Source organism: Cheilinus undulatus, linkage group 8, assembly GCF_018320785.1.
Source record: "Cheilinus undulatus linkage group 8, ASM1832078v1, whole genome shotgun sequence".
Classification (NCBI taxonomy): domain Eukaryota; kingdom Metazoa; phylum Chordata; class Actinopteri; order Labriformes; family Labridae; genus Cheilinus; species Cheilinus undulatus.
Genome location: NC_054872.1, coordinates 41,553,921 through 41,577,260, shown reverse-complemented (window position 1 = coordinate 41,577,260; position 23,340 = coordinate 41,553,921). Strand labels below are relative to the sequence as shown.

General features: G+C 37.8%; 2 protein-coding genes across 3 annotated transcripts in view; both read right to left on the bottom strand.

Moving 5' to 3' along the window:
* LOC121514103 overlaps window positions 1-22,658 on the bottom strand; it is a 32,373-nt gene extending 9,715 nt beyond the window's left edge. The window contains exons 1-7 of the mRNA XM_041794195.1: window positions 22,568-22,658; window positions 18,894-19,087; window positions 18,311-18,424; window positions 17,529-17,585; window positions 15,259-15,456; window positions 14,950-15,066; window positions 12,739-12,842 (exon numbers count right to left, since the gene is read on the bottom strand). Coding sequence (XP_041650129.1) covers window positions 12,777-12,842; window positions 14,950-15,066; window positions 15,259-15,456; window positions 17,529-17,585; window positions 18,311-18,424; window positions 18,894-19,070 — 729 coding nt within the window. The 5' untranslated portion in view covers window positions 19,071-19,087; window positions 22,568-22,658 and the 3' untranslated portion in view covers window positions 12,739-12,776. The remainder of the gene's footprint in view (window positions 1-12,738; window positions 12,843-14,949; window positions 15,067-15,258; window positions 15,457-17,528; window positions 17,586-18,310; window positions 18,425-18,893; window positions 19,088-22,567) is intronic.
* On the bottom strand, window positions 520-10,734 carry LOC121514102 (membrane-spanning 4-domains subfamily A member 8-like). Of its 2 annotated transcripts, XM_041794193.1 has the most exons (8): window positions 10,541-10,734; window positions 7,786-7,893; window positions 7,168-7,361; window positions 6,596-6,715; window positions 5,820-5,876; window positions 2,139-2,333; window positions 1,822-1,938; window positions 520-968 (listed from the first exon to the last, which is right to left on the bottom strand). In XM_041794193.1, the coding sequence occupies exons 3-8, from the start codon at window positions 7,342-7,344 to the stop codon at window positions 903-905; spliced, it is 732 nt and encodes a 243-aa protein (XP_041650127.1). In that variant the 5' UTR covers window positions 7,345-7,361; window positions 7,786-7,893; window positions 10,541-10,734; the 3' UTR covers window positions 520-902. The 2 variants fall into 2 exon arrangements, with proteins under 2 accessions (XP_041650127.1, XP_041650128.1); XM_041794194.1 differs by lacking the exon at window positions 7,786-7,893.
* Window positions 22,659-23,340: the final 682 nt, after the last annotated feature.

Here is a 23,340-nt window from a genome sequence, read left to right as displayed (position 1 = left end):
AATTACAATGATCATAATAATAATGGATAATTTTTAGTGTTAGCGAGATTCATGCTATCACCAAAGAACAGAGCCCCATGGAGGGATAAAGGAGAAAGCTTTCTGGGACTCAGCCCCATCAGGGGCCCATACAGGTAAGCAAAAACATGGTCCATCCTCAATTTAAGCAATAAAAATTTATTTTTTTTAACACAAAAACTATCCCAAAATCGCACACTTTTTCTTGAGAAAATATTAATTTTTTACTGTGGGGAATCAAGGGCAAGAAAAATAGTTGCATTTGACCACCATGTGACTGAACCACATGGTTTTATCCCTATAAAGGCAGTCTCATTATTTAATAGCCATACCTCGCACATCACAATACTTTATTGCTGTCTGCAACTTAAAAAGAAGCAGTTTTGCCCAACAGTTGTGGAAAAATTAAACACAAGTAGTTATTCAGTGATTCCATTTCTCAGTCATGCTTTAAGGCGGCTTGTAAAGGACAGAGCAGAGGAACAAAATAAATAAAACCCACAGCTTTGAGTCATTTTTATTCATGTTTTTAACATGGTTTAAAATAAAACAGAAACCCCATCAGTCCATCAGTATTACACACATGCATGGACTTCCCTTACAGTTACAAAATTACTGACCTTAAGGTACATTGCTCGACAATCATAATAAAGAGTAGCATTTAAAAATCAGAAACAGATGAAATCAGAGTGGCTGTTGACTATTATTCAAAGTGCTCCGAAGAATAAGTGCAAACATCCCTCAGGAAGAGACCCAACATTTCAGCTGACTTTGTACTCACTACATTAGTGTAATTCAAGAATAAATATGTTCAGTGGTAAAGATGCATAAGAGCTTAGGAGTAAACTTTCTCTTCAGTAACAGTGTGAAGCAGAGATTTGGATTTAAGCTGCACAGTTACTGGTGACTTCCTCCAGCAGTGGTTTGCACTGTTCTGGGTCATCAGGGCTCTGAAAGAGAAAATCAACATCATGAAATCACACAATGTAATCTTTATGAGAACTTTTGTTACACAGTTAAACCAGTAATAAAGGTTAGAATAGCTTCTTTAACAGGTAACTCATTTTAATAAATAGACTTTTACAGAGAGCACTTCTAACTCTAAAGGCATAAACCAGTTCAGATCACCAAAACAACCTTACTCCAATTGTTGGCTACTCTTTAAATCTTTAATGGAGGTACTGTTAATTCTGAGGTAAGCTGCAAGTGTGAATGCAAAATGACAAACTTTTACCCAGACTTTACCTACATCTCCACCAGCCCCTGTACACTTCTACATGAAGTCAGGCTGAGCTGATGAGAGAGTGCAGCAGGAAATATATAGTAAAACTGACACTGCTGCAGTAAATGTGGTTAATTGTAATGTGGACAAACATGTATGCAAAAAAAGAAAAAAAGAATTGTTCAAATCTAAAAATTTTGCTAGAAAACAATTTTGGGATAAATACCGGCTAAGGCAATGTGCCTTCTTAAAATCAGTAAAATTAAGACTCTTAAGACTTTTTAAAGCCTTAAATTTCAAAAATCTAATTTAAGACTTTTAAAGACTTTTCAAGGATCAGTGGGAACCCTTTAACAACTTTGTCATAATGGCATCCAACCCTGCTGCTTTGTTCACCATCATCCTGTAGTTCTTTGATGTTTTCAGGAGTGAAGATGTGACATTAGTTCAAAAGGCCAAACTCATAGCAGCACAGACATTCAGACATCTAATGCTTTACAAAGAAAATGAGAGCATGTTTGCTCAGCCAGTATTCCCTGTGTTAACAAGTTAAACAGTGAGATATGATGTGTAGACTCTACCTTGTTCTCTGTCTTCTGCTTTAGAGCTTTGATCCCCAAAACAGCAGAACTGATGGTGACACAGAGCTCCAGGACTGACAGGACGATCAGCACAGCATTGATGCTCCTTAAAATCATCTGATCAGACACAAAAGAAACAAAGTGACCTTTAAAATCACTCCTTTTAAAAGTTTTTTCATAGTTAACTTGTTGTAAAGCTGTATAATAATCACTGATCTAACTTTAAATTTGAAATCCAATCATTAAAATAATTTTTCCATTCCTCAGCTACAAAGCGTGTGTTTTCACTCACTAAATACCACTTTTTAAACACATACCAGAACCAGATCTTGAGCCTCCAGGCATTTGGGCATATCTTCAGGTGAAGGTGCCAACCTGTCATCATATTTGTCATAAGCACCATCATGACACATCCACCACAAATAAATGCCTAAGACGTTGATGATGTAGAGAACGATGGCTGCGATGGCAATAGCAACTCCTGATAGATTTAAGACCACAGTGAGGATGACCTGCAAAAAGAAACAAATACATAATTTATTCAAAACCAAACACAAACAGTGTAAAATAAAACACTGCTGAGGGATACATGACAATGCACAAAGTGCAGATTAGAGGTGGATGATCAATGGCGCCTGCTAGTGTATTAATTTGCTGCTTTTTTGTTAAAGAGTTAAAGGTGCTGAAATTCAATAAATACAGATGTGGCTCTCAATAAAACCCATGAGGAATTGTGTTCAATTATTATGATCTCAATTTCAATTAAAAATAATCATAATTATGTTTTTTTTTCATGCAAAAACAGAGCAGCATTCCTGCCCACTTACAGTAAATGCTTTCTTTCACTGTGACACCGCACAGATATTTCCTGACTTTGTAGTTTGTTTTTTTTTTTTACAACAATAATTTGAAGTGGAACTTTGTGGAAGTTGAGGTCTCAACTAGCAGTTGTGTAAAGGAACAGATTTTTAATTACATTTTTTTTCTCCCAAAATATAACTTTTGTGCACGTCATATCTTGATTTTTTTGTCAGACACATTAAAATGTACTAAATCAAGATGAATAGCAAGTATTTAGGTATCTTATACTGATATTCAGTAGGGGTGTAACCATCCATCAATGAATATCAATACAGCAACTGGTTAATTAATTATCCAATTAAATCGGTCGAACATCAAAATCAATCTACACCTTAAAACTACACTTTTATTCTGAAATCCCCCCAGCATGCCTGGTGAAAGTTCCAGCCCACCAGCAGCATCTGCAACAAGCTAGCAGTGGCAGTAGTTGCTTAAAGTTATCGGCTGAGGGAAAGGGGACTCTTCTCTCTCGGCTTTGTGGACATACAGTGCCATGAAAAAGTATTTGCCCCCTTTCTGATTCTAGATGTTTTTGCCTATTTATCACACTTAGATGTTTTGGATCATCAAACCAATTCTATTATCTCAAAAAGACAACCCAAGTAAATACAAAATGCTGTTTCTAAATTGTTTTATTTATTGAGGGGAAAAATCCAAACCTATCAGGCACTATGTGAAAAAGTAATTGCCCCCTTTGTTAAATCATGAGTTAACTGTGATTAACCACAGTTCTTGGAAAGCTGAGTTCAATTTCACTGGCCACACCCAGGCCTGATTACCGCCACCACCGCCAATGAGATGAATCAAGAAAATCACTTAAATAGAAGCTGTAAGACAAAGTGAAACAAAGTGATTGAAATCTATCAATCTGGAAAAGGATGCCAAGCCATTTCCAAGGCTATGGGACTCCAGCGAACCACAATCAGAGCCATTAGAGCCAGCTTATCAACCTACCTGATTGGAGTGGTCGGCCAACGAAAATTACTCCAAGAGTGCAACAATGACTCATCCAGGAGGTCACAAAAGAACATCCAAAGAACTGCAGGCCTACTGGCCTCAGTTAAGGTCAGAGTTCATGACTCAACCACAAGAAAGACACTGGGCAACAATGGCATTATGGGAGAGTTCCAAGGCAAAAACCTTTTATATTTACTAAGAAACATCTTGATGATCCCCAGGACTTTTGGAGAAATATTCTGTGGACTGATGAGACAAAAATTGAACTTTTTGGAGGGTTTGCAGCCCGTTACATCTGGAGTAAAAATAACACAGTATTTGATAAAGAACATCATGCCAACAGTCAAACATGGTGGTGGCAGTGTGATGGTCTGGGGCTGCTTTGCTGCTTCAGGACCTGGACCACTTGCTGTGATTGATGGAACAATGAATTCTGCTGTCTATCAGAAAATCCTGAAGGCCAACGTCCAGCCATCAATTCCTGCCCTAAAGCTCAAGCGCTCTTGGGTTATGCAGCAGGACAACGACCCCAAACATACCAGCCAGTCCACCTCTGAATGGTTAAAAAAAAAAAAAAAATTAAAGTTTTGGAGTGGCCAAGTCAAAGTCCGGACTTAAACCCAATTGAGATGCTATGGTGTGACCTTAAACAGGCAGTTCATGCTGAAAAACCCTCCAATATGGCTGGGTTAAAACAATTCTGTGAAGAAGAGTGGGCCAAAATTCCTCCACAGCAATGCACAAATGCTTGATTTCAGTTATTGCTGCCAAGGGTGGCATAACCAGTTATTAGGTTAGGGGGCATTTACTTTTTCACATAGGGCCAGACAGGTTTGAATTTTTGTCCCTTAATAAATAAAAGAAGCTGCATTTTGTATTTACTTGGGTCGTCTTTGTGAGATATTAAAATTGGTCTGATGATCCGAAACATTTAAGTGTGATACATATGGAAAAAAATCTGGAATCAGAAAGGGGGTAAATACTTTTTCACAGCACTGTATTTCAAACAGAGACAACTCAATTCAAGGTTAGAGGTTAAATTTGCCGTCTTTTTTTAATAACTACATCTTGACAATGTTCATGGCGGTCAGTCCAGATCCTCAGCTGATAGATTTTTGTTTATAGAAATTTTTGGAGTCATAACGGTATGTTTATAAGTAAACAAGACGATAAGTGTAAATACAACAATCATTCATTCAGTGATGAATAAGTTCTATTTTGTTAAATACTGGTGTCATGGGGAGCAGGTGGCCTAGTGGTTTAAGGCGCTTCCCATGTACGCGAGCGGCCCGGGTTCTAATCCAGCCTGAAGCCCTTAACCGCATGTCTCTCCCCACTCTTGACCCTGTTTCCGACTCTATCCACTGTCCTCCTCTATCTAATAAAAGCACAAAAATGCCCAAAAATATATAGATATATAAAAAAAATAGTGGGGTTATTTCCACTATCTGAGGCTTAACAGTTTATACAACATTATATAAAAGTTGAGGGCTATACCATGTGAGTCTGTCAAATTAAAGCAGGAAAATGAGGGTTTAACTTGTGTTACAATTGACTAGATTAGGAGAAACAACCGGGGTACGTAGAGCTGGTTCTGAAATACACCCCGAATGTTCCCAAATAGATTTGACAACTATGGAGCGATCTTCACAGCGATTAGAGAAAGTGAAAAGAATTAAATGACTTGCTGAAATACAGAGAAACATCTGATCTAAAATTTGATATTAACAAAACTTTTCAAAGTTAATTCAGCTTCACATCCTTCAGTGACGAGCTCAGCTGATGTGAGCCTTCAGGCTCTGCTTTGTGTGCTGAAATCAGGTCCATTATAAATGTCAGGAAACTCGATTTATGACCACATATCAATGTCCATGGTCCACTGTGTCTTTTGGGAATGGATGGATCTCTGCTGAGTCCAAATATCTCTCATTTAAGCTGATATTAGTCTGTTTTTCCCTGTTGTCATCCGTTTCTCATAGAGCAGCCAGTGGTGTTTCAGACCATTTTCCCGCTCAGCCAGACTGAGCATTTGGATTGTGGCTCTTGAAAAGGTATTTTTTTTTAACAATTTGGCTCTTTGTTTAGCAGGACTGAGTAACACTGATTTATACAAAGCGTGGATAACAGTTGACCATCAAATGAAAGCTCCAATGAAGATGTTATAAAGCTGTATTACTCACCAGACATGGACTTGGGAACTTCTCAGACAAAATGTTCATGATGCCGAATAAAATGAACTAAAGAACAGACAAAAAAGAAAATGATTTAACCTTTCACCTTTTCACACCAAGGCTGAGAACCACAAGCCATTACTATTGTCCTCAACTTAAGTATTTCATGAAGCAAGGATAACATGCACCAGGGCAAGAAATGTAATAATGACACTTATTAATGTCAACTGACAACTAAGACATTAAAGAAGCCTTGAGGAGCTGTTTTTGGGTTGGCCTGTGCCTAAAAGAAATATGTTGTTGCTCTGTTTTTGGTCAAGTATTCACAACCATAAAAAACATGTGAACTCAGATGTAAGACAGGGAAATGTACAGAAGGCAAATCTTGTGATCAGTACAAAAAAAAAAAAAACTTTTAACGAGATGGGGAAAAACAAATCTGCACTGATTCAGAAATCTGTCAGATTATCAAAAAAAACCCTCTCGATATATTCTTGAAAATCGTTTTCAAAGCTGCTCAGAGGGTTAGTGAACTATCTCTGGTGTTTTAATCTTAATATCAATGTTAACATGCTAATGTATAGCATTAGCTGTCCTGTATGAACAAGCTGTAATACCCCAGAATCACTGCAAACCCCCAGTAAAATTGCATCATTCCTAATTCTAGCTTCACAAAAGACTTGGGAGTTATTCAGAAACACAAACCAGACTTAAATTAAAACTATGGAAAATTTTGGCTAATAAGCAAAATAACCAAAAAACAAATAAAATGTTGGTTTGCTTACCAGTACTCCCATCCAAATAGGATACTTCATCTCATCCATCTGCCGCCAAGAGCCAAGACCACTACTGAGGAGGATTGCTCCAAGGCCGATGTTCAGCAAACCAACCATAATATGCAGGGCCTGAGGAGGAGCAAACACAGTGTGAACAACACATACCTGTACAGTTTTACTATACTTACCATGTGCAAGGTTTTGAGTACATTAGAGATCAGAGCTGTGGTGCAGAGAGTACTTTAATAGGACCTCTTTCTCTAAGTTTCATTGTCTTTCCTAAAAGTTGTTTAAAAAGGACTTTACCTGATCCTAGAGGTACAAAGCCCTGAAAGTATTATGAAAACACTCTTTTAAAATGAGATTCTGACATGATTATGACAACAATATACAACTGTTAGGAAAGAGAAAGAAAAATTCAATTGGACTAGTATTTTGCTTAAGCTAATGTATCTCTGGAAACAAATTATTTCATAAAAGGTTAAACCAGACCTGTGTGGAGGAAGAAAAACTTATTTAAAAGCTGCTGAGTTGTGTGCTTTCACAGACTAACTTGAAAAATGTGTGTGGCTGTAACTCACCCCCAGGACTGACTGAGAAGCTCCCTGAAACTTCTTCAGGCGCTGAGACACAGAGCAGCAGACAGGGCTGTAGCAGAGGCCTCTGAGGATTTGGCATATTGGAGGTAAAGAACTTTGGGGGTCCGGGGTCAAAGTGAACACAGTGACCCCGTCACTTCTGGTCATGGTCACAGACATCCTGCTGATCCTGTCGACTGAAAAGAAAAAAAATGCAAAATCAGTTTTTGGATACTGTTTCTTACTCTTTAACTTAAAAACAAATAATGAGTATTAACATTAAAGTACATAGTATTTATTATTTTCATTTCCTCTTTGGTCACCAACATTACTGTCAAGTGAAACAAAGCTACATGTCATTTCTCTAAAACACTGACTGTATTTTATTTCCACAAACAGTAAAAAGGTGTCATACAGCTAATCTTTAAAAATATTATATTTAATGTGGAAGTGATTTTCTCAAACAGCCAGTGTTTTGGGTCAGTTCCCAAAGAGAACCTACAGTATAAGCCTGACTGGAAGTTTAAAGACTCCCATCATCACCATGTAACTTTGCAAAAATCATGCACGTATTGTCTCAAGGATTATTGCTTGGAAAGATTTTAGTTCTTATGGGCTGACCTTTTCAGTTTCTCATCATCCTCCTATCGTCCCTCTCTCTTTGACTGTTCATGTGTCTTTTATGCAGCAATGTCGGATGCGCTCCTCTCATCCTGGTCTGCTTTCATGCTGCAGAGTGACACACATAAACGCGATGCTCACGCACACACCTACACTGAAACACAAGCTAACATGTTGGTAGTGTAGACTCAAGGCTTCAATCTGCTGAGGGAAAACGTTTCAGAATACTGGAGGATAAACAGCAGAACTTTCTCCTCTTAAAGCTCCTCTCTGACCAGGAGGACCAGCGCGTCAGTGCTGTGTGTGTGCGCTCCAGCTGCGTGTCTCTGTGTTGCCTGCATGAGCCAGGGGCGTGCGCTATGTTAAAAAAAACTTTGTAAATATTCCATCTATACTATATGATTATGGGGAACAAATAAATGTTTATCTCCACATTTGCATTGTTAAGAGAATGCTACTTAAACATTTGGCATGTCTTTATTTGCAGGGCATATGCTTTGCTGTTGCAAGTGCTGTTTATAGAAAATTAACGGATAACAAAACAATAGGAACACTAAAGTAGAAATTCAGCTTAATTTTACACATATCAAGACCCTTACACACCTGTCTGAGGAGAATTACAAATGTTCATGAAATCTGCAGCAGTTTTTATTTTATTTCAGAAAAAAACCTTCATTAACAGCTAGTGTTGTATTGTTAGTATAAACTTATTACCATTAAAGACTTATATCTGCCAAAAAAACATTTAATCTCTAGTGACTCAGTGTCTGTCTCTATCAGTGAAGTCTGACACATCTCTGTTAGGGCTGAACAATTTAAGAAAATAATCCAATTGCAATTTTCTCCCCCATAATTGCAATTGCAATTTGATATTCGATTACTCCAAGGTTCCTCATCTTATGTTATATTCAACAAACATAAGCAATAAATAATTCTATATTATAACCAATGCAATACTAGATAAATTAAACTAGGGATGAGAGATTTAAAAAAAATTCTAATTGTGATTTTGGCTTGTATAGCAAATTTGATATAGATAGCTATACTGAAGGGATGATACCTTTTTTATGTTATTCTCATTTTTATCAAGAAAATCATATACACTGACAAGAAAAGTAGGATTTTAGTTTGAAAAAAAATCACCTGTATATATGCACAATGTGTAGAGAATGAAATTTCTGCTGCAAACATTTTTTTTATCAAATTGGTATTTTGCCAGATTTCAGGTTAAAAAAATATTGCACTGTCTGCGATTTGAAAATTGCAGCAGGCCATATTGCCATTTAATCTAATTTGTAATTAATTGCCCAGCTCTACTCTCTGTAGGGCGTCATATGTGCACAGAGAAAAGCTTTATTAAGAGGAGACACAGAGAGAGAGGGGACAGAATATAGCTATACATTTAAGATGCCATAATAAATTTGCCTCACGAAAAATAACAATAATGACAAAATCACTCTGCCAGTCAGGCATTTCAACAGGCATCCCAGATAGTTGCGGTCAGCCATGTACTAGGTTTTAACCTAGTCTTGTTTGTTTTGAAAAGCCTTGGATATAATTTGTTATGGTGATTTGCTTTGTCGATTTAAAAAAAAAAAAAAAAAATCAAACTGACCAAATTGTATAAAGCCAATACAGCTTTATTTTTCAAGCAGATAAAGTCTGATATTTACAGTAAATACAGCCTGATATTTTCAGTCAATATAGCCCGATATTTACAGCCACCATGGCCTGATATTTATAGCCAATATACCCAAATTTTTGCAACCAGTGTTGTTTGATGCAGCCATTATAGCCCGATATTTACAGCTGATATAGCCTGATATTTACAGATGATATTTCAGCTGTATCATATTTGACAGTCCAAATAATTACCTTTAAAAACATGCATCATGCTGGCTGGTGCCATGCCAATAACATAGCTCATCCCTTTTACTTAGTTATTATCCAAAAGCGGTGTAGGAAGCAAGGAAGTTTGGAAGAGCCAGCGGACATCATCCTTACTTTCAGGAGGAGGCTGGCTCACTTATTCTTAATTCTGTAGGCATAAACTGCCAGGGGACTAAATGAACACAGATCCATTTACATCTGCATTCATTCATGTCTCAATAATGCATGCCACTAGCTCTGTGTTGTCCTCAGATAGTTTGGGGGTCGCTGTGTGTGGAAGAATACCAGCTGTCAAACTTCAATCTTACTGCTACTTTTAATTTCATATGATATTTTTGGTTATCATTAAAACTAGTTATTTGAAAAAACTCATATTTATCATCAGTGTGACCGCCGTTGTTATAATTTAACCTGATTATTATTCTTGTGCCATACTTTTCTCTGTCTCCATGAGGTGTCGTGCTTGTGCTTATCATTTTGTTGGTTAAATTTGTCTTATGGTCGCTCAAATTCAAGTATTACATGAAAATATAAATTATACCTTAGTCTTTCGTGAACGATCCCAATGTTGTCTTTACCTATACCTCTCACCGCTTCCTGTTAACCCCTTGTTTAACACTTACATAAGTTTTTTTAACTGCGCCCATCTTTTCCAAGACACTCCAGGAACGACAAAACGATCAACTTAAGCCTAAAACCACTGTTTTCGTTATGGTTGCTTTATCATAATGAGACAAGTGAACTAATAAAGCAGAATAATTGTATGTTGTGAAATATTAACATCACTGAGTCTTGGACCAGTTGTAGTTATTACAGCCCTTTCGTACCTAGGAAGGAAAATAAAAAGTTTAAGGCAAGAACTTACACAAAGTCTTGTTCCGTATCTTTTCCGTGTCCTACAGAGGAATACAGTCGATGTTCAACTGAAGAACTCCCAGATAAAACGTAAGTTTTTCGTATAAATTTTCAAGATTTATAAAGTAAATACCACATAACCTAAAACATCGCCATTCTTCGCAGACTGGGGCGTTGCTTATTCGACTGCATTTTTTCGGTGCTGCCACCACTGGCCGAAAGCTGGAAGGCTTTGAGCTTCGCTCCTCCAAGCATTGTGAAAGGCTCTCAAAAAATTTCTGACAAGCCTGAGATGCTAGCCTGTGTTGATGAGCATTTTATAGCCTTTGGATTTTTATTCGAGTCTCTTAACCCTTCCTTTAGCCCTACTAATTTTAATTCAATTATTGATAGTCAGGGTCAGTCAGTCCGTTTAACTCTTTTACTTTTAGCCTGATTTTAGTCTCTGGTTCATAAAACCCTCAAAATTTTGCACACCACAAAGTCTGCTGGCCCAGACACACCGAAGCTTTTCTCTCTAAAGTTAGCAGCTGATTTTATCGCACCTCCTTAAACCCACATTTTTAATCTGTCTCTGGTCACAAACAACATCCCCAAAGTCTGGAAATCTTCATATGTCCTACCTCTGCTCAAAGGGGGGGACCCCAGTCTTTTGAATAATAACAGACCCATTTCTAACCTTTCTGTTCTGGCCGAAGTTCTGGAGACTCTGGTAAGCAACCAACTGAAGGAGTTTTTAAATACCAATAGTACTGTCCACTCTCAATCTGGTTGTAGAAAGAAACATAGCACGACAACAGCAGTTCTTAAAGTTTTTAATGATTTTTATTGGTTTTATTGACAATAAGCAGCATTGTGTAACCCTTTTTATTGACCTTTCTAAGGCCTTTGATATGGAGGACCACTCAATTCTTAAAGGGATACTTCAAGATTTTGGCAAATTCTGATTTTTCAGTTTTTTTGGCAAAAACTGAGCAAGAACACTAATGAGGATATTTCAAAATATTTTAAGTTCTGTTTTTTTGCTGAGTGTCATTTTTCCTATTTCCTTTTATCTTTAATTCTACTTTATTCAATTTTAATGTCATTTAAATGTATATTGATGCTCTTTGTTGTAAATGCTGTTTTATCTCTGTAAAGTACCTTGAAGTGTGCATAAATGTTCTATAAACTTTTCTTGACAAAGCCGTTACATGTTTTTATGTACTCTTATGTGTTTTATGTGGCTTGTGTGTTTCTCATGCTCCCCATAATTTGCAGACTGAATCACCCCTATGGGGGAAAATAAAGTTCTTGATTGATTGAAAGATATGTCAAACATGGGAAACTCCATTAAAAATAACAGTGATCCTAATGCATAATAGATCATTTTAGTTTTGGTGAGCTTCACGCTATCACCCAAGAACAGAGCCCCATGGCGGGACAAAGGGGAAAGCTTTCTGGGACTCAGCCCCATCAGGGGCCCATACAGGTAAGCAAAAACATAGTCCATCCTAAATTTAAGCAATGAAAATTGATGTTTTTTTAAGTCAAAAACTATCCCAAAATCGCCCACTTTTTTCCTTATTGACTTTTTACTGGGAAATTAAGGACAAGAAAAGGTGGTGCATTTGACCACCATGTGACTGAAACACATGATTTTATCCCCATAAAGGCAGTCTCATTATTGAATAGCCATACCTTGCATATCACAATGCAACATTGCTGTCTGCAACTTTAAAAAAGCAGCCTTTCACCCAACAGTTGTGGAAAAATTAAACACAATTAGATATTAAGTGATTCCATTTCTCAGTCATGCTTTAAGGCATCTTGTAAAGGACAGAGCAGAGGTACAACATAAATGAAACCCACAGCTTTGAGTTATTTTTATTCATGTTTTTAACATGGTTTAGAATAAAACAGAAACCCCATCAGTCCATCAGTGTTACACACATGCATAGACTTCCCTTACAGTTACAAAATTACTGACCTTACGGCACATCGCTCGACAATCTTAATCATGAGTAGCATTGAAAGAACAGAAACAGAAGAAATGAAAAGAGTGGCTGTTGACTATTATTCAAAGTGCTCTGAAGAATAAGTGCAAAGATTCTGAAGCAACCCTCAGGAAGAGACCCAACATTTCAGCTGACTTTGTACTCACTGCATTAGTGTAATTCAACAGTAAATACATTCGGTGGTAAAGACGCATAAGAACTTAGGAGTAAACTTTCTCTTCAGTAATAGTGCCAAGCAGAGATTTGGATTTAAGCTGCAGGGTTACTGGTGACTTCCTCCAGCAGTGGTTTGTACTGTTCTGGGTCATCAGGGCTCTGAAAGAGAAAATCAACATCATGAAATCGCACAATGTAATCTTATAAGAACTTCTGTTACACAGTTAAACCATAAATAAAGGTTAGAATAGCTCCTTTCACGGGTAACTCATTTTAATAAATAGACTTTTACAGAGAGCACTTCTAACTCTAAAGGCATAAACCAGTTCAGATCACCAAAACAACCTTACTTCCATTGTTGGCTACTCTTTAAATCTTTAATGGAGGTACTGTTAATTCTGCGGTAAGCTGCAAGTGTGAATGCAAAAGGACAAACTTTTCACCCAGACTTTACCTACATCTCCACCAGACCCTGTACATTTTTACATGAAGTAGCGCTGAGCTGATGTGAGAGTGCAGCAGGAAATACACTATATTGCCAAAAGTATTCACTCCCCTGCCTTGACACGCATATGAACTTGAGTGACATCCTTTTCTTAATCCATAGGGTTTAATATGACGTCGGTCCACCCTTTGCAGCTATAACAGCTTCAACTCTTCTGGAAAGGCATTCCACAAGCTTTAGGAGTGTGTTTATGGAAATTTTGACCATTCTTCCAGAAACGCATTCATAAGGTCACACACTGATGTTGGACGAGAAGGCCTGGCTCTCAGTCTCTGCTCTAATTCATCCCAACAGTGTTCTATCAGGTTGAGGTCAGGACTCTGTGCAGGCCAGTCAAGTTCATCCACACCAAACTCTCTCATCCATGTCTTTATGGAACTTGCTTTGTGCACTGGTGCACAGTCATGTTGGAACATCCCCAAGCTGTTCCCACAAAGTTGGGAGCATGGAATTGTCCAAAATCTCTTGGTCTGCTGAAGCATTCAGAGTTCCTTTCACTGGAACTAAGGGGCCAAGCCCAGCTCCTGAAAAACAACCCCACACCATAATCCCCCCTCCACCAAACTTTACACTTGGCACAATGCAGTCAGACAAGTACCATTCTCCTGGCAACCGCAAAAACCAGACTCGTCCATCAGATTGCCAGATGGAGAAATGCATTTGCCACTCCAGAGAATGCATCTCCACTGCTCTAGAGTCCAGTGGCAGCGTGCTTAACACCACTGCCTCCGACTCTTTGCATTGCACTTGGTGATGTATGGCTTGGATGCAACTGCTTGGCCATGTAAATCCATTCCATGAAACTCTCTATGCACTGTTCTTGAGCTAATCTGAAGGCCACATGAAGTTTGGAGGTCTGTAGCGATTGATTCTGCAGAAAGTTGGCGACCTCTGTGCACTATGCGCCTCAGCATCCACTGACACCGCTCCGTCATTTTATATGGCCTACCACTTGGTGGCTGAGTTGCTGTTGTTCCCAATCACTTCCACTTTGTTATAACACCACTGACAGTTGACTGTGGAATATTTAGGAGCGAGGAAATTTCACCACTGGACTTGTTCCACAGGTGGCATCCTATCACAGTAACAGGCTGGAATTCACTGAGCTCCTGAGAGCAACCCATTCTTTCACAAATGTTTGTAGAAACAGTCTGCATGCTGAGGTGCTTGATTTTATACACCTGTGGCCATGGAAGTGATTGGAACACCTGATTTCAATTATTTGGACGGGTGAGTGAATACTTTTGGCAATATAGTGTATGTAGGAAAAGTGACACAGACAGGTACAGGCAGTGCTGTAGTAAATGTGGTTAATTGTAACGTGGACAAACATACAAAAAAATAATTATTCTAATCTAAAAGTTTTGCTAGAAATCAAATTTGGGATAAATACACATCGAAGGCAATGTGCCTTCTAAAAATCGATACCTCTCACAGGTAAAATTAAGACTCTTAAGACTTTTCATGGCCTAAATTTCAAAAATCTAATTGAAGACTTTTAAAGATTTTTCAAGGATCAGTGGGAACGCTTTAGCAACTTTGTCATAATGGCATCCAACCCTGCTGCTTTGTTCACCATTGTCATGTAGTTCTTTGATGTTTTCAGGAGTGAAGATGTGACATTAGTTCAAAAAGCCAAACTCATAGCAGCACAGACATTCAGACATGTAATGCTTTTCAAAGAAAATGAGAGCATGTTTGTTCAGCCAGTATTCCCTGTGTTAACAAGTTAAACAGTGAGATATGATGTGTAGACTCTACCTTGTTCTCTGTCTTCTGCTTTAGAGCTTTGATCCCCAAAACAGCAGAACTGATGGTGACACAGAGCTCCAGGACTGCCAGGACGATCAGCACAGCGTTGATGCTCCTTAAAATCATCTGATCAGACACAAAAGAAACAATGTGACCTTTAAAATCACTGAAGTTTTTTCATAGTTAATTTGTTGTAAAGCTGTGTAATAATCCCTGATCTAACTTTAAAGTTGAAATCTATCAGTAAAATAATTTTTCCATTCCTCAGCTACACAGCGTGTGTCTTCACTCACTAAATACCACTTTTTAAACACATACCAGAACCAGACCTTGTATCTCCAGGCATTTGGTCATTTCTTCAGGTGAAAGTGTCGCCCTGTGTCTGTATCTGATATCATAATCAAATTCATGGCACATCCACCACAACCAAATGTTTAAGACATTGATGATGTAGAGAACGATGGCTGTGATGGCAAAAGCAACTCCTGATAGATTCAAGATCACACTGAGGATGACCTGCAAAAAGAAAAAAATACATAATTTATTCAAAACCAAGCACAAACAGTGTAAAATAAAACACCGCTGAGGGATATGTGACAATGCACAAATTGCAGACTAGGGGTGGATGATCCATGGCACCTGCTAGTACTGAGTCTTTAATCTTTATTCTGATTTTGGCATCCAACAGACATGATAACAACATAACTGAGTTTAAATGATTTCTGCATTGCATGCAGGCTCACACTTGTTTTTTTAACCCCATATGTTATTATTTTTAGATATTTAAACTTTTCCCACTCATCTATATTCATTTGCTGCTTTTTGTCAAAGTGTTAAAGGTGTTTAAATTCAATATATGCAGTTGATGCAGATCTGATAAAACCCATGAGTAATTGTGTTTACTTATTGTGATCTCAATTTCAATTTAAAATAATTGTGATTATGTTTATCTTTTTATGTAAAAAAAAATGTGCAGCACTCACACCCATGTTCAGTAAAAGCTTTCCTTTCACTGTGACACTGCACAGATATTTCCTGACTTTGTACTTTTTTTTTCAATAAAAATTTTAAATGAAGATTTGTGTCAGTTGAGGTCTCAACTAGCAGTTGTGTGAAGGAACTGATTTTTGAGTCATCTTTTTTTTCTAGAATATGACTCTTTGTCCATCATATTTTGATTTTTGTCAACTCTGACACTAAAATGTACTAAATCAAGATGAATATCAAGTTTTCAGTATCTAATGCTGGTATTCAGTAGGTTAATTAATTACTGGTTAAGAATTATCTAAGAAAATCAGTAGAATATCAAACTACCAGCTTACACCTTAAAACTACGCTTTTATTTTGAAAATCTAACCCTATGCCCCCTGTTGACAGTTTCCACCTACCAGCAGTGTCTTCAACAGGCTAGTGGTGGCAGTAGTTGCTTAAAGTTTGTGGCTGAGGGAAAGAGGACTCTTCTCTCCCGGATCTGTGGGCATATTTTAGACATCCATCCAATTTTCTATACTGTTTATCCCGTTGGTAGGCGCAGGCTGACATATAGAGACAGACAACCAGGCTCGCTCACATTCACAACTACAGCAAATTTAGAGTGCTCAGTCAACCTAACAAGCATGTTCTTGGTGGTGGGAGGAAGCCGGAGTACTTGGAGAGAATCAAAGCTTGTACGAGGAGAACATGCAAACTCCCCTGATCCTCAGAGATCCTCAGCTGATATATTATGTTTATAGACATGTTTGGAGCCGTAACGGTATGCATATAATTAAACGAGATGATTACTGTAAATACAACAATCATTCATTCAGTGATGAATACATTCAATTTAGTGAAATACTAGGGTTGTTTCCACTATGTGAGGCTTAACAGTTTATACAGCATAGTATAAAAGTTGAGGGCTATACCATGGGAATCTGTCACATTAAAGAAGGGAAATGAGGGTTTAACTTGTTTTAAAATGAGACTAGATTAGGAAAAACAACCAGGGTGTGTTTATCTGGTTTTGAAATATACCCCATATTTTCCCAAACAGAGTTGACAACTATGGAGCGATCTTTACAGCGATAGGCGAAAGGAAAAAGAATTAAATGAATTGCTGAAATACAGAGAAACATCTGATCTAAAACTTGATATGAACAAAACTTTTCAAAGTTAATTCAGCTTCAAATCCGTCAGTGATGAGCTTGGCTGATGTGAGCCTTCAGGCTCTGCTATGTGTACTGAAATCAGGTCCATTATAAATGTCAGGAAATGAGATTTTATGACCACATATCAATGTCCATGGTCGACTGTGTCTTTTGGAAATGGATGGATCTCTGCTGAGTCCAAATATCTCTCATTTAAGCTGATATTAGTCTGTTTTTCCCTGTTGTCATCCGTTTCTCATAGAGCAGTCAGTGGTGTTTCAGACCATTTTCCCGCTCTGTCGGACTGGGCATTTGGATTGTGGCTCTTGAAAAGGTATTTTTTTTAACAATTTGGCTCTTTGTTTAGCAGGACTGAGTAACACTGATTCATACAAAACATGAATAACAGTTGACCATCAAATGAAAGCTCAAATGAAGATGTTACAAAGCTGTACTACTCACCAGACATGGACTTGGGAACTTCTCAGACAAAATGTTCATGATGCCGAATAAAATAAACTAAAGAAGAGACAAAAAACAAAAATGATTTAACCTTTCACCTTTTCACACCAAGGCTGAGAACCATGAGCCATTACTATCGTCCTCAACTTAAGTATTTCATGAAGCAAGGATAACACTCATGCACCAGGGCAAGAAATGTAATCATGAGACTTAATAATGCCAACTGACAACTAAGACATTAAAAAAGCTGTGAGAAGACTTGTTTGGGTTGGCCTGTGCCTAAAAGAAATATATCTTTGCTCTGTTTTTTGTCAAGTATTCACAACCATAAAAAAACATGTGAACTCAGATGTAAGACAGGGAAATGTACAGAAGACAAATCTTGTAATCAGTACAAAAAAAAATAATTTTAATGAAACGGGGAAAAAACAAATCTGCACTGTTTCAGAAATCTGCCAGATCATTAAAAAACCCTCTTGATATATTCTTGAAAATCATTTTCAAAGCTGCTTAGTGAACTGGTTAGTGAACTATCTCTGGTGTTTTAATCTTAATATCAGTGTCAACACGCTAATGCATAGCAGGTCCTGTCCTGTGTGAACAAGCTGTAATACCCCAGAATCACTGCAAACCCCCAATGAAATTGCATCACTCCTAATTCTAACGTCACAGAAGACTTGGTGGTATTCAGAAACACAAACCAGACTTAAATTAAAACTATGGAAAATGTTGGCTAATAAGCAAAATAACCTTAAAAACAAATAAAATGTTGGTTTGCTTACCAGTACTCCCAACCAAATAGGAAACTTGTAGTGATACATCTGCCATGAAGATTCACCATAGAGGAGGATTGCTCCAAGGCTGATGTTCAGCAAACCAACCATAATATGCAGGGCCTGAGGAGGAGCAAACACAGTGTGAACAACATGTACCTGTACAGTTTTACTATACTTACCATGTGCAATGGTTTGAGTACATTAGAGATCAGAGCTGTGGTGCAGAGAGTATTTTAATAGGACCTCTTTCTCTAAGTTTCATTGTCTTTCCTAAAAGTTGTTTAAAAATAACTTTACCTGATCCTAGAGGTACAGAGTCCTGACAGTATTATGAAAACACTCTTAAAATGAGACTCCAACGTGATTATGACAACAATATACAACTGTTAGGAAAGAGAATGAAAAATTCAGTTGGATTAACATTTTGCTTGAGCTAATGTTTCTCTGGAAACAAATTTTTTCATAAAAGATTAAACCAGACCTGTGTGGAAGAAGAAAAACGTATTTAAAAGCTGCTGAGTTGTACGTAAACACTCTAAAGCTGAAGTTTCACAGACTAAGTTGAAAAACGTGTGTGGTTGTAACTCACCCCCAGGACTGACTGAGAAGCTCCCTGAAACTTCTTCAGGCGCTGAGACACAGAGCAGCAGACAGGGCTGTAGCAGAGGCCTTTGAGGATTTGGCATATTGGAGGTAAAGAACTTTGGGGGTCCGAGGTCAAAGTGAACACAGTGACCCCGTCACTTCTGGTCATGGTCACAGACATCCTGCTGATCCTGCCGACTGAAAAGAAAAAAAAAATGCAAAATCAGATTATGGCTACTGTTTCTTACGCTTTGACTTAAAAACAAATACTGAGTATTGACATTAAAATCCACGGTATTTATTATTTTCATTTCCTTGTTGATCACAAACATTACTGTCAAGTGACCGGACTTCCATTAAACTGCCACTGAGTGGCAAGTGAAGCAAAGCTACGTCATTTCTCTACAACACTGATTGTATTCTATTTCCACAAACAGTAAAAAGGTGTCATACAGCTAATCTTTAAAAATGTTATATTTAATGTGGCAGTGATTTTCTCAACCAGTCAGTATTTTGGGTCAGTCTGTTCCCAAAGAGGACCCACAGTATAAGCCTGACTGGATGTTTGAAGACTCCCATCATCCCCATGTAACTTTGCAAAAATCATGCATGTATTGTCTCAAGGATTATTGCTTGGAAAGATTTGAGTTCTTATGGGCTGACCTTTTCAGTTTATAATCATCATACTGCACAATAAGAGGTCAAAGACGCCTTTTTTGTTTTCAAAAATACTGCTGCATTTGTGATGACTTATGTTTAAGCCTCTGTGCAGTGGCATCCATTCAGAGCCTTGGATATAAACTGTTGTGGTGATTTGCTTTGTCAATTAAAAAAAAAAAAAAAACTCAAAAACTGAACAGACCACTGTTGAATAGCAGGATCAAAAATCTCAATGTCCAAGCAAAAAATATAGTTAAAAATGTATTTAACAAGTTTTTCCTGAAAACCAAATTTTGTGGTGTGCTCTTTGCCATCCTAGTAAAAAAAAAAAAAAACTTGTTAACTTCCCCCCGCCCATCCTATCTTATCCGTCCATAATATAGATGTTACCTGGTGCCAAAAACAGATTCTATCAAAATAGCTCCAGATGATTTAAACCCCCTGTGCTAACTAATAGAGCCCTTACAGCTCAAGCAGCTTAAACAAGCCTTTTGTTCCCTGTAACCCAATTAAGATGCTGGCCTGCTAGTGGTCCTTGATAGAGACCAAGACATGTGATCTTTGCCCGTATCCGATATGTAGGTGCTTCCAAATTAATTTTAGCACAGATATCGTTACTGATACATAAATTAAGTTCAAAAATTAAACTTTAATCCTTGAAAGATACTTTCTAAGTATAATCCAGTCCTTCAGACATTCTTCACATGAGGACAAGAAATGGAAAAAAGACTTCAGCTGACATTGGTCTGTTAGTCCTGCCTAAAACTCCATAAACACACTGGTACATACATCCACTATTTACAGCCAATATAGCCAGATATTTATGGAAAATATAGCTTGTTATCAATAGCAAATATCGCCTGTTATTTATAGCAAATATAGCCAAATATTCACAGCCCATTTAGCCTGCAATTTATGCCAAATACAGCCAGATATTTACAACCAACATAGCCCAATATTTACAGCCAATATAGCCTGATGTTGGCAGCCAATATAGCTCGACATTTACAGAAATACAGCCCAATGTTTGCAGCCAAAACAGCATTATTTGTACAGCAGAGAAGGCCTGATTATTATAGCCAATGTAGCACAATATTAACGGCCAACAAAGCCTGTTATTTATAGCTGATAAAGCCCCATGTTTACAGCAAATATAGCCTGATACTTACAGCCAACATAAACCCATATTTTCAGCCAATAAAGCCTGCTATTTGTGGCAAATATAGCCTTATATTTCACAGCCAATATAGCCTGATGTTAGAAGCCAATGTAGCCCAAAAATATAGCCCAATATCCATAGCCTAAATAGCCCACTATTTGCAGCAAATAAAGCATTATTTTTCAAGCAGATAAAGCCTGATATTTAAAGCCAATAGAGCCTGATATTTACAGTAAATATAGCCTGATATTTAAAGCCAACATGGCATGATATTTACAGCCAAAATAGCCTGACATTTATAGCCAATACAGCTGAATATTTATGACAAGTTTTGTCTGATATATGCAGCCATCATATCCCAATATTTACAGCTGATATAGCCTGATATTTACAGATGATATTTCAGCTGTATCATATTTGACAGTGCCAGTGATTACCTTTTAAAACTTACATCATGCTGGCTGGTGTCATGTCAATAACTTAGCTCATCCCTTTTACTTAGATATTCTCCAAAGTGGTGTAGGAAGCATGGAAGTTTGGAAGAGCCAGTGGACATCATCTCTACTTTCAAGAGGAGGCTGGCTCACACTTGCAATGGAGCATCTCTTAGTTTTAATACTGTAGGCTTAGACCGCCAGGGGGCTAAATGAACACAGACCTCTATCCATTTACATCTGCATTCATTCATGTCTCAATAATGCATGACACTAGCTCTGTGTTGTCCTCAGATGGTTTGTGGGTCGCTGTGTGTGTACTTTTAATTTCATGCTATTTTTGGTTATCAATAAAACTGGTTGCTTGGAAAACTCTGTGCTTATCATTTTGTTGGTTAAATTTGTTTGTCGGCAGCTTAAATTCAAGTAATACATGAAAATGTAAATTATACCATGGTCTTTAGTGAATGATCCCAGTGTTGCCTTTACCTATACCTTCCCCACCCCTTCAACACCTGCTTCCAGTTCACCACTTTTTTAACTGCGCACATCTTTTCCAAGACACTTCAGGAACGACAAAACGATGAAGCCCAACCCCGATGTTTTCGTTATGGTTGCTTTATTATAATAAGACAAGTGAGCTAATAAAACAATATACTGTGATTGTATATTGTGAAATACTAACATCACTGAGCCTTAGATCAGTTGTAGTTATCACACCCCTTTCTTACCTATCTAAAGTAGGAAAATAAACAGTTTAATGCATTAAGAACTTATACAAAGTCTTGTTTCGTAGGTTTTCCGTGTCCTACACAGGTAATTTTAAAGTGATGTTTTTGATGAAGGTCTAACACCTACGCAACCCCATCCCGAGATGCCTTTCTTCTTCGCGGGCTAGAATGCAGCTGTATCGGTAGTTTGTGCTCAGTGCTGCCATTGGTGGTCGGAATGCATTAGTATGTCATCCTACCTGTTTTTGGCCACTGACACCATTCAGATAATCTTCGCTGGTAAAACAGTTAATAACGCACAGCCACAAATCTATTCATTGTGTAAATGTATTACATTTGTATTTGTAGGTCTTAACGTTACTGTTGTAATAGCAGAGCTTCCTAACGAGCGGTTAGCAAGCTAACAGCTCTGACGTCAGTGTAATGGATGAGTTTAAGAAACCTGATGTGGCTAATTAGTGTTTTTAACCTTTAATACTGCCCGAATTTAAAACGTTTTTATCCAAGCATGCTACCGGAAAGCTTTACATATCTCAATGGCTTCATATGTCATCCGTTAGATACCTTAAATGACACGGGACGGTTATAATTGGAGTTCGCATCAGCACCACTGGACTACTGTAGGCTATATAAATAATAGCATACCGTCTGGATAACCGGGAACTACGTTAAAGTAAAACACTCAAAGACTCACCGGTTTGTTTCTGTAAAAGAATTATGGAAGTCCAAACAATACGCACTATGATTGTTTTTGTGTGTGTGTCTTATTAGGGGGAGGAGTGAAGCTCTTCCCAGAAGTACTTCCCACACATTTAACTCAAACTGTAAATCCTAACCTCTCAGTGTCTAACGGGTTTCAAAAGGCAAAAAGCAATGCTATGCTTTGCTTTGACTTTGTTTTGGTCTTTAAAAGAAGGTGAAGTGACTAGCAAGAGCCGTTGCAGTAATTTCCAACATTAAAACATCTAGTTCAGTTGTGATTTGTTTGCTGCATCTGATATTCTCATGCAATTTTCTGACTTTCTGTGAAGGATGGTGTGTTAATGTCGGGTTAATGTGCGTTTTTGTTGTGGGGACAATATCTGCCTTTCAGCTCTTTGGTTGGTACTTCTACGTGACAGGGTGGAGGTATGCTGGCATGGCGGTGGTAGGTGGGGACTCTACAGGTGAGGATCCACCTGCGGTGTCTTTGCATACCGCTCCAATGTCTCTGTGCTCCTGAAGGACGTGGGGGGGGGGGGCTGAGTTGCCTGAAATCTGGTATTACTAATTATTTGTAATTATTATTGTTATTATTAGTACACCATTTATCATCGCTATTTATCATTGTTATCATATTATATTTTATTATAATTCATTGAGATCTTTCTGGGGAGGGAGGAGGGGGACGTCGCCATTTGTTTGTTTTGCTCTGATTTGTTTTATTTTAATTTGATATGCCTTGACTTGTATCATTCAGTTGTTACT

Bases quoted from the DNA above. Each gene is read 5' to 3' on its own strand.
- LOC121514102 (XM_041794193.1), bottom strand. From the start codon at position 7,344: ATGTCTGTGACCATGACCAGAAGTGACGGGGTCACTGTGTTCACTTTG. The intron at 1,939-2,138 runs GTATGTGTTTAA...GTGTCTGATCAG, and splicing joins AGGCTCAAGATCTGGTTCTG to ATGATTTTAAGGAGCATCAA. The intron at 969-1,821 runs GTAGAGTCTACA...TTTCTCTTTCAG, and splicing joins AGCAGAAGACAGAGAACAAG to AGCCCTGATGACCCAGAACA.